Source organism: Nannobrachium achirus, assembly GCF_963921795.1.
Source record: "Nannobrachium achirus genome assembly, chromosome: 15".
In the NCBI taxonomy this organism is placed as follows: Eukaryota; Metazoa; Chordata; class Actinopteri; order Myctophiformes; family Myctophidae; genus Nannobrachium; species Nannobrachium achirus.
The window spans coordinates 37187413-37198230 of NC_137822.1; the positions used below are offsets into that span (position 1 = coordinate 37187413).

Below are 10818 nucleotides of genomic sequence, written 5' to 3' on the forward strand. Positions count from 1 at the left end.
CACTTACAGGACACAATTAATTTGTTGTGAAAGGAGTGCTAATGTATGGTAAGCCCTGCCCCTACTTTTGACTCTGCCCAGATGGGTGTTATGACATAGGGTGGAACAGGGGACGACTTAGCATTGTGTATAAAATGAAGCAACTGGACAAATGATTTGGGGGAAGGGGTTAGACAGAGGAGGACAGACAGTCATGAGGGCTTCTCTAGACACACACCTGCTTTCATACCTGTACTTGTACTTGATATTGTTCTCTTCATTCTCTCCTTCGTTTTCCTCAGCTTCCTCTTCATGTGACTTACAGGCACAGTTTAATATCAACAGAGTTTACAAGGCTGGTGACTTTATTCTGGGTGGTCTGTTTTTTATCAACCTGTACCCTGTCTACCCTGGGCTGTCTTTCACCTCAAAGCCAAAGGACCCCACGTGCTATGGGTGAGTATCAAATATAATGGCAAGCAAAAGAACAGGGAACTTGCTTTGATTTCTACATATAGACAAATGTTCATGGTTACAGTGGAATTATGTGTGTTAGTTTTAACATTGAAGGGTTCAGGTGGGCCCAGACCATGGCTTTTGCCATTACCGAGATCAACAGCAACCCCAGCCTACTGCCCAATGTGACTCTGGGATATAGTCTCTATGACACCTGTTACTCGCTTGGAGTTGGATTCCGCGCAGCAATGTCATTGATCAGCGGCAGAGAGGAGCAGTTTGAAAAGGAAGAGAGCTGTGCTGGGTCCCCTCCAGCGCTCGGAATCGTGGGACCCGATTCCTCAACAAATGCTATTGCTATCTCTAGAATATTAGGTTTATACAGGGTGCCCCTGGTAAGTATTCCCACTCATACCATGCACATATTTACTTGCAAGCAGAGCATTTGAGTGCAGTGAAGAGGGCAGAAATTGAATGTATGTATTTTCAAAAGGAGTGAGTGGAGTGCCTTTGGTTTGATTCTTTGCCCCTACCTGAAAGTGGGAATTCTACGACCCAGAGGCAGGCTGGCCTAGTGGTCTCTTTTTATATAATAGGGTTATAACCTGTTTGAGGACATAATCAGAATGTGACATGTATTATATTCCTGTCATTCAAATGTCTTCTTATTCTTACATTTTCATTGTTTGAGTGGTAAGCAGAGGGACATCTCAAAGAGCAGTGAATATTTTTTAGAGCCATGGGATCTCTTTGAGCATTCTATACACAGCCTTGTGAGTGTAGAGAGTAATTTCTCCCCTCTCCTCTCCATTCACATGCTCTACTTGCAGGGAAAATAAACACAATGTTTTCATTTAGTACAGGAAAAAAAAAAGTTTTGTATCTTTTTCAGGTAAGTTACTATTCTACCTGTTCCTGCCTGAGTGACCGGACTCAGTTTCCTTCCTTCTTTAGAACAATCCCGAGTCTTGCTATCCAGGTGAACTTAACATACAAAACATCTGTTGGTATCTCTAGTGAGTGTAATTGATCATGCATGTCACCTTTTTAGTTTGACTTCTTTTCCCCCCTCTCTTTTACTTTTATTTACCCAGAGTTGGTATTCTGAGAATGAGTGCAATGCCCTGTGTCACATTGACACAGACAAATTAAAACACACACTAAAACACTATCACCACCCCCTTGGGTCTGAGTATTACGGCTGGAGTTTGAAGGTCTTAGTTGACAGCATCAGAAGAGAAGGAATTAGACCTTTTCATATCTCAGTGTAGGGCATTCATGGATTCACCTGTCTGTGAATAATCTAACCCAGGGGTCGGCAACCTTTTTGACATAGAAATGCCATGTTTTCATTTCCGTGATAGTCAGTGTGCCATATCAACATTACGTTTATTTATGAGACCACATCAAAATGTAATATTTCCAACTGATTTTGATTGATACACACATACAGTATATTCTTCTGATTATTTTTCTTCTTTAGAAATGTTTTCTTTCACCATCTATCTCCTATCTCCCAGACTCCCTCCTCACCAGTCAGATTTAGGAGTTTGAATAGATGAAGTAGAATTATGTCTAGAATGTAACTTGTATATAGATGTAAGGGGACGTCACAACCTCTTACACTTATGCCAGTGTGTCAGTGATCACCCTCCCCTGTGCCAATGTTGGCACCCGGGTGCTATCCAAGGTTGCCTACCCCTGATCTAACCTGAGCACACATCTCTCCATTTTTTCAGGTGAGAGCTTTTCTCCAGATTATGAAGAGATTAGAGTGGACTTGGGTAGGATTGCTGTTTATTAATAATGACTATGGCCACGATGCTGCCCGAATCTTCCAGGCAGACCTGGCTCAGTCTGGTCTGGGTTGTCTGGCTTATTTGGAGGTCCTGCCCTGGGGCCACGAGCAATCCGAACTTCAGAGGATTGTCACTGTGATGAAGACGTCCACAGCTCGTGTGGTCGTTCTATTTGTATACGGGAGCTATTTGGTTAATCTCATGAAGGAGGTTAGGGTTTGATTTCATGTTAACTTATAGGGATGAATAAGGAATGTGAAATTATTGATTATCGAAGACTCTGCGTGTGTGTGTGTTATTTTTTATTGCTATGCGATTTAGTCAATTTCTTAGTTTAATCTAAATGCTCAGCAGGATATATTTGTTTATACCTTTTCTTCCTTTTTCTCTGCACAAAAAGCAAACAAAACATCAACCAATGTTACATTTGTAGCACACAAAGGAACACATTGTAATTACACACAATATAACTAATCATATTGTTATAATTACATTATTATATGAATTGAACTTCTAGTGAATTACTATATAGCACAGTGGAGTGTAGTATAGCAGTGGTGCCCAAACTTTTTAGCTCGAGACCAAAAAGAGAAATTTGACATTTGCCCGGGACCCAAACTAGTGAAAACATCAGATCTACAAACTCACAACACGTTGCTCCCGACCCAGTGTTTGGGAAAGAGTGTAGTATAGCAACTCATTTGCCTTTACATTTCCCTTTCAACACAATCGACAGGTGGTAAAGCAAAACGCCACAGGACTGCAATGGATAACAAATGAGCCGTGGACATCTTACATCGGACCCCAGAATCCTCACTTCACCCCGTCGCTAGGAGGAACCCTGGGCATTGCCATCCGTCGTGGAGAGATACCAGGTCTCAAGGAGTTCATGTTAAAAATACATCCTGACAATGATCCTGACAACAGCCATGAAAATACCTTAGTGAGTCTTTAGTTTAATTTAGTATTTGAGCTGAAATTTCAAACTGACATGAAATAAAATGGCGCAGTTGGTAGTGCTGTCACAGCTCTAAAGGTCCTGGGTTCGATTCCCGCCATGGACGCTGTGGGCACTGGGGCTGTGTTCTCTCCTCCACGTCATCAGTGCCCATACCCTATGTGAGGTTGGCAAAAGGGCATTTCTGTGTGGAGTTTGCATGTTCTCCCCGTGTCTCCTAGGGTATGTACCCTCTCAAAAAAACTTGCAGTAATACTGGTCTCTATACTGCCTCCCCCTGGCCAGCCGGGGTGCCTGATGGAGTGGAAAGTTATGTGTTCCTCTTGTTATGTCCAACTGGGGAAACTCCCCCGTCGAGTGAAAAGAAGCGACTTAGACTCCTCAAGCATAGATTGATTGATTGAAGACTTTATTAGAAGTTTGCATAGGAAAAGGTACAGTTTCATGACGGTACAGTTCACTGGTACAAGGTCTACTAAAAGGAGATCCATGAAAAGACTAAGCTTATTTCCACTGGAAACCATTGAAGTATCTCATATAACATTGAATGACAGACAAATAGAACACAGTACTATGCAGTAGATATGTAAAGAAAAACAAAAAAGAAAACAGTAAGTCTAAATAAACAGTATATACAAAGAAGGGGCAGGGGAGGGTAGGGTTGGGCTAGGTTAGTTTTTTACCAGTTGCGAATGGCTGCTGCCTGTAAGTGATTCTTCAGGGCAATTTTAAAGGATGCTAGTGATCCACACTCCTTTATGACCTTCGGTAAGGCTTTCCACATTTTGGTGGTATAGCAGAAAAAGGAGTTTGACCCTTTGTTGGTTTTGACTCTGGGTTGAAAGTGATCTGTGGCGCTGCCTCTGGTGTTGTAATTATGGACATCCTTAATGTTTATAAAGTATTTTGACAGGTACTTGGGTATCATAGTGGTGTAGTGTATCTTGTACACCAGGCCCATTGCAAGTTGCTGTACTCTGTCATCTACTCTGAGCCACCCCACTCTTAACTGGTGAGTAGCGGTGAGGTGAGTCTGATAGGGAAGGTGAAGTAGGACCCTAATTAGTTTATTTTGGGCTGTTTGGAGTTTAGTTTTTAGGGCTTGTGGGGCGTCACGATACCATACGTGGACTCCGTAGTCAAAGAGGGGCTGGATTATTGCACCAGCTATGGTCTTCAGTGTGTTGAAATTGACCAAGAAGGAAGCATGAGGTCAGTCCATCTCCCCAGGTTGGCAGAGGGAGTGTAGCGCCCAGGATTACATTAGATAATTGACAAAATGGGTTACAAAATCGTGGGATAAAAATGTAATGAATTTACTCATTTTCACATATTTTGGTCCTTACACACCCGGCGTGTAAGGACTTCATGTGTTTCTTCAGGTGAGGCAGTTTTGGGAGCACACGTTTCAGTGTAAATTTGCACCCCTTCCGTCAGAATGGGTGGACGATGGTGGAAGGGTGTGTACTGGACAAGAGGACCTGGCAACATCAAAAACAACACTTCTGGATGTGTCTGATCTCAGACCAGAGTATAATATATACAAGGCTGTATATGCTCTGGCCCATGCCCTCCATGACATGTTGCAATGTGTGCCAGGAAGAGGGCCTTTCACTGGGCACAGCTGTGCCACTTTGCAGACGATAAAGCCATGGCAGGTATGAAATGAATCCACAGTTTACCTCTTTTCTAAGAATAGATTTTGAACAATATAACATGTGACATTGGTAAAAAAAAGAAATGTTGCCTGGCAGTACATCAGTGTTTGAAGCAGTAACAGTGTTCAAAGCAGGTTGTGAATGTTTGCTGAACATTAGACCTCTCTTTTTTCTTTATTCTTTTTTGAAGCGGTGAAAGCCGCTTCCAAGGTGTGGCTTTGTCTGTCCCGTAAATGTCCCGTGCATCTCCGTGCTGTGATTGTTTAGTTTTGTCTGTCCCGTACATGTCCCGTGCATGTCCTGTCCAGAATGAAGAATTGAGGATTGGCCAAGCTTCACATGACAATTTGGCTCTCCAGACACAATTCAGATCTAGAACTAAAGCACATGGAAAGTATAGGTCTAGAACACAGAATGTATAGATCTAGAACACATAGAAAACACCACTTCTCTTCGAACCGAGGTTTGATTTTTTCATTTTTGAACATAAATGGGGAAACAGGGAAATTCAATTAATATAATTATAACTACAAACTGTGTCCATGCCACCCTTCTGACAAAGGGTGAATTGAGCCTTGTCCCAGGGCGGGACAAGGCTCTTTCTGCCTTGTCCCGTCCTGGTTCCACCTTTTTATGTTGAATTTGCTAAAACATCCTTTTTGGAGAAATAACATTAAAAAACATGCCCAGTCACTATACTGCACCTGAAAGGCTCCTTTTTACTGAAACCAAGTTTAAAATGAGAATTAAATACACAAAATAATAAGAAGAAGCAACTGAATTTCAATGGTAGTGGATGGAGAGAAAGGACCTTAGTATCTTGTGCTTCATAATTTTGCTCTAGCTTGTGCATTATCTGGAAAAGATCAACTTCACTATGGCACTCGGTGATCAAGTATCGTTTGATGAGAATGGTGATCCATTACCAATCTATGATGTCATAAACTGGGTGTGGCTCCCTGATGAAAGCACAGAGGTTCTCGAAGTTGGTGTGTTCAAGAACACAGCCTCTGCAGGTGAAGAACTCATCCTGAATGAAGACAAAATCATCTGGAATTTTGAATCCAAAAAGGTCCCAGCTTTCTCACATAACTGATGTCAAGCTTATGATGTGAATGCAATATAGTTAGGGCCCGAGCACACACAGTGTGTGAGGTCCCTATTGTAATTGCAAAGATTATTAGGACCCGAGCACACACAGTGTGTGAGGACCCTATTGTAATTGCAAAGATTATTATTCCTCCGCCGAATGAATCGCGTTTTTGAGGCACCAAACATACTCCAAAAGTTGCGCAACTTTGCACGCACATCACAAGTGGCGAAAAATTACGTATTTAAAAAAAATCTAAAGGGGGTGTGGCCTAATGGCACACCTGTATCATGTCCGGACTCACAAAAAAGTCTCTTGGCGCCATGTCCGAAACCAAACAGGAAGTCAGCCATTTTGACTTCTTTGTGGCATTTTGGCGCATTTTTGGCAGTTTTCAGGTGTCGCACTTTAACGAACTCCTCCTAGGGCGTTAATCGGATCAACTTCGAATTCGCTCAGCGTACACAAGCCACCTTAACGATAAGAAGTTATCAAAATCTTGAGTTTTTGTGAAACGGCGTCACCGTGGCGAAGCGTCAAAATTCCTTCGCCAAACAGGAAGTGCCCTTCGCCAAACAGGAAGTGCCTCTATATCTCATGAACCGTTTGTCGTACAGACCCGTGGGTAGCGTCATATGACTTGATTAAAAGTCCTTAACCTTAATTGGTGCTTCCTTCGCCAAACAGGAAGTGCCCTTTGCCAAACAGGAAGTGCCTCTATATCTCATGAACCGTTTGTCGTACAGACGTGTGGGTGGCGTCATATGACTCGATTAACAGTCCTTAACTCACTTAGTGCCAAACGACTTTCAGATCAACTATGTCACTATGGACTTCCCTGCCAAGCGACTTTAATCGACTTTTACTTATAAAAAAAAAATATTTTTGGACCCCATTAACGTAAACATGATTTCAATCGCGATTTTGCATGTTCCACCCCCATACAACCCCATCTTTCATACAGGGCAGCCATCTTTGCTTACATAACATGTAAAACATAATGGCTATTTTCTCAAGAATGCCTGAACGGATTTCCAATCTGATTTTTTTGTTTGAAAGCTGTGAACAGCCTGCACAAACATGGTGCATGATCTGTGCATGGGCGTGCATGATCTGTGCACTATAAATTACATGGAAGTCTATGGAGACTTATGGCAGGGAGATCCCAAAGAAGGCATATTTAAATGGCAGTAAATGTGTTAACATTAAATTATGCTTCCTTCGCCAAACAGGAAGTGCCCCTCGCCAAACAGGAAGTGCCTCTATATCTCATGAACCGTTTGTCGTACAGACGTGTGGGTTATGTCATATGTCTTGATTAAGAGTCCTTAACCTTAATTGGTGCTTCCTTCGCCAAACAGGAAGTGCCCTTCGCCAAACAGGAAGTGCTTCTATATCTCGTGAACTGTTTGTTGTACAGATGTGTGGGTGGCGTCATATGACTTGATTAAGAGTCCTTAACCTTAACAGTTTGCCAGCCAAAATAGAATGGTTGTTGGTAGATTAGCCGTGACATTTCTATTATTGTATTATGATCTGAGACATAATATTATGTTTATAAACATGAGCCCGCCACCCCTCCTTTTTGGACCGCGGCGTTGTTTTTTTCTTTTTTTTCAATCCCACGGGGTTTGCTCACCATGAATATCTGGATCTCCATTGACATAAAGTGGAGGTTTTGGCCAAGGCATCTGCTCCCTGTGCGTATCGCGTGCGCGATCCGTGTGCATATAATCCCAGCATATGGTCCAGGTATGACTGAACGGTCGATGTCAGCATTTTGGCTAGCTTAGCCTTTAGTACTCCTGCTATGCTAATGTAATCGTCTAAAGAGAAAACGGATGACAGCAAGGAAGGCTGAAGAAGGAATGGAGCTGACGACACTTCTGCTTCATCTCAGAGCAGCCATGAGCTATCGATGGACGAGCGGTGGCTAGGGAAGGTTAGACGATCGCCGATTTTCGGATAAAAATCATTTATTTCGTTTTTAATGACCCAGTACGGTAAAAGACGGCGCGGCTGAGACTCTTTGTTCAGATGTCCGGTATATTCCGGTTTTAATATTAAGGGGCTCCCCGTGGCTTGGAAATGGTTAATTGGTGCTTCCTTCGCCAAACAGGAAGTGCCCTTTGCCAAACAGGAAGTGCCTCTATATCTCATGAACCGTTTGTCGTACAGACGTGTGGGTTATGTCATATGACTTGATTAAGAGTCCTTAACCTTAATTGGTGCTTCCTTCGCCAAACAGGAAGTTCTCTTCGCCAAACAGGAAGTGCCTCTATATGTCATTAACCGCTTGTCGTACAGATGTGTGGGTGGTGTCATATGACTTGATTAAGAGTCCTTCAGCTTAATTGGTTTAACTAGCCCCGCCCCTCTTCTGATTGGCTGCTGCCCCTTGTGACGTGGGTAGAGCTGCGAGGGCCCGGTCATCGCTGCTTGCAGCTTTAATTTAGATTGAGTTTGATCGTAGCTTGTTTCCTCTGCAGCCTCCTCGGTCAGTGTGCAGTGAGAGTTGTTCCCCTGGAACCCGTGTGGCCAGAAGGAAAGGAGAACCTGTCTGCTGCTTCGACTGCATTGCTTGCTCTGAGGGAGAGATCAGCAATGGGACTGGTAGGTTTACAACATGTAGATATATTTTTTAGCATGATACTGTATACTTGTCTGTCCTTTAATTCTTTCTCTCTTCATTAGACTCTACAGAATGCACCAGTTGTCCAGAGGACTTCTGGTCCAATCCCCAGCGTGTCCACTGTGTCCCTAAGATCTTGGAGTTCCTCTCCTACCATGAGGCCCTGGGTATCTCCTTAACAACCATCTCATTGTTAGGAACTCTTATCAGTGCCATTGTCCTGGGAATCTTTATCTATCATCGAAGCACACCCATGGTACGCGCCAACAACTCAGAACTCAGCTTCCTTCTCTTGTTGTCACTCAAACTGTGTTTCTTGTGTTCTCTTCTGTTCATTGGTCGTCCCAGACTCTGGACTTGTCAGCTGAGACATGCAGCATTTGGAATCAGTTTTGTTCTTTGTATATCATCTATATTGGTAAAGACTATGGTGGTGTTGGCTGTGTTCAAGGCCTCCAAGCCTGGAGGAGCAGACATTATGAAGTGGTTTGGTGCTGTGCAGCAGAGAGGAACAGTTCTGGTTCTTACTTCTATACAGGCAATTATCTGCATAGTTTGGCTCGTGTCTGCCTCACCAATTCCTTATAAGAACACGCAATACCACAGTGATAAGATAGTCTATGAGTGTGATGTTGGGTCAACAGTTGGTTTTGGTGTGTTGTTGGGTTATATTGGTTTACTGGCTCTCCTCAGCTTCCTCCTTGCATTCATGGCAAGGAATCTTCCAGACAACTTCAATGAAGCCAAGTTAATCACTTTCAGCATGTTGATCTTCTGTGCCGTGTGGATAGCCTTCATCCCAGCATATATCAGCTCTCCAGGCAAATATGCAGATGTAGTGGAGATATTTGCCATCTTAGCGTCTAGTTTTGGCATTTTGGTGGCACTGTTTGGACCAAAGTGTCATATAATCCTTTTGAGACCCGAGAGAAATACTAAGAAGTCCATCATGGGAAGAGGTGCCGCCAAGACATAGAAGCATAAATTAAGTAAACACAGTTTATCGCTGTATTGTATAACAATATAACAATGTATTGGTATCTTTGTTTGCTTCTAACTGTAGTAGTTGTAGATTCAGTTCATTACCAGACTAAACAAACACTAGTAATCCATTCAGAGTTGCAACAATCTATTATCTCTGGTATCTGGTCAACAAGAAATGTTTGGCCACGGAACTGCCGCTTAATGGACATAAGTTGCGTTTCCATAAGCTTATTCGAAAATAGGAAGCAAATTATCAGAAATTCGCATTAAGACAGAGCGAATTTAGCTTGTTTCCATTTGCGGGTGTCATTAGAATTAGCGACGGTCGCATAAGCCGACTCAGAACATAGCGAAGCGCTCACTACCTCCTTGCCCACCACTGGTTCTGACAGACTTGAAGGTTGTCTTTGCACAACAGTCTGTAAAGAGCTACAGCTGGCATGTTGTGAAAACGGGAGGAATTTACACACGGTCCGTGTCACTCCGTGTGTAACAACCGGTTTGTTTTGTGGGCTAACGCTATACAATGGACGTTAAGCGGCAGGGGAAAGTGTTAACTTGAAGGACGATGGACCAGAACGTCATAATTTATTCACATTTATTGGCTGACCCGTTTCCATTCACTAATGCGCATTTAGTTTTTTCGATAAAGCCTCAAAATCCACCTCCTACAAGCTCATAAATGTTTTTGCGGATAATGAATGTTTATTCGAATTTTGAAGTGTTTCCATAAAAAGATTTATGCGCAAAAGCCTTAATGCGCATTAAAAGGCTTTATGGAAACTCCACTATTGTCTTTTTTTGCACCACTCTCTGCAAACCCTAGGGATAGTTGTATATGAAAATCCCAGTATATCATCAGTTCCTAAAAACTCAGACCAGCCCGTTTGGCACCACTAACCACTAAGCCACGTTCAAAGTCACTTAAAATCATACTAACTCTTCCCCATTCTGATGCCTGGTTTGGTCTAGAGGCCTAAATGCACTAAGTTGCTGCCATACTGTAGGATTGCCTGATTAGAAATGTGCATTAACGTGCAGATGGAGAGGTGTGTCTGATAATGTGGCATGTGTGTGTGTGTGTGTGTGTGTGTGTGTGTGTGTGTGTGTGTGTGTGTGTGTGTGTGTGTGTGTGTGTGTGTGTGTGTGTGTGTGTGGCTTCACTCAGGATTGTTAGTCCCATCTTATTGACACTTTTACATTTCATCTATCTACACGTGTACTCACATCTCCTTGTTAAATATAGTGTATTGAGTTTCGCA

General features: G+C 42.8%; 1 protein-coding gene across 1 annotated transcript; it reads left to right on the forward strand.

The window, feature by feature from the left end:
• Window positions 1-569: 569 nt before the first annotated feature.
• On the forward strand, window positions 570-9548 carry LOC308299817 (extracellular calcium-sensing receptor-like; the record flags this gene model as incomplete). Its single annotated transcript, XM_080743602.1, has 7 exons — window positions 570-761; window positions 2175-2408; window positions 3043-3177; window positions 4575-4850; window positions 5695-5922; window positions 8430-8553; window positions 8635-9548. The coding sequence occupies 7 exons, from the start codon at window positions 570-572 to the stop codon at window positions 9546-9548; spliced, it is 2103 nt and encodes a 700-aa protein (XP_080599728.1).
• Window positions 9549-10818: the final 1270 nt, after the last annotated feature.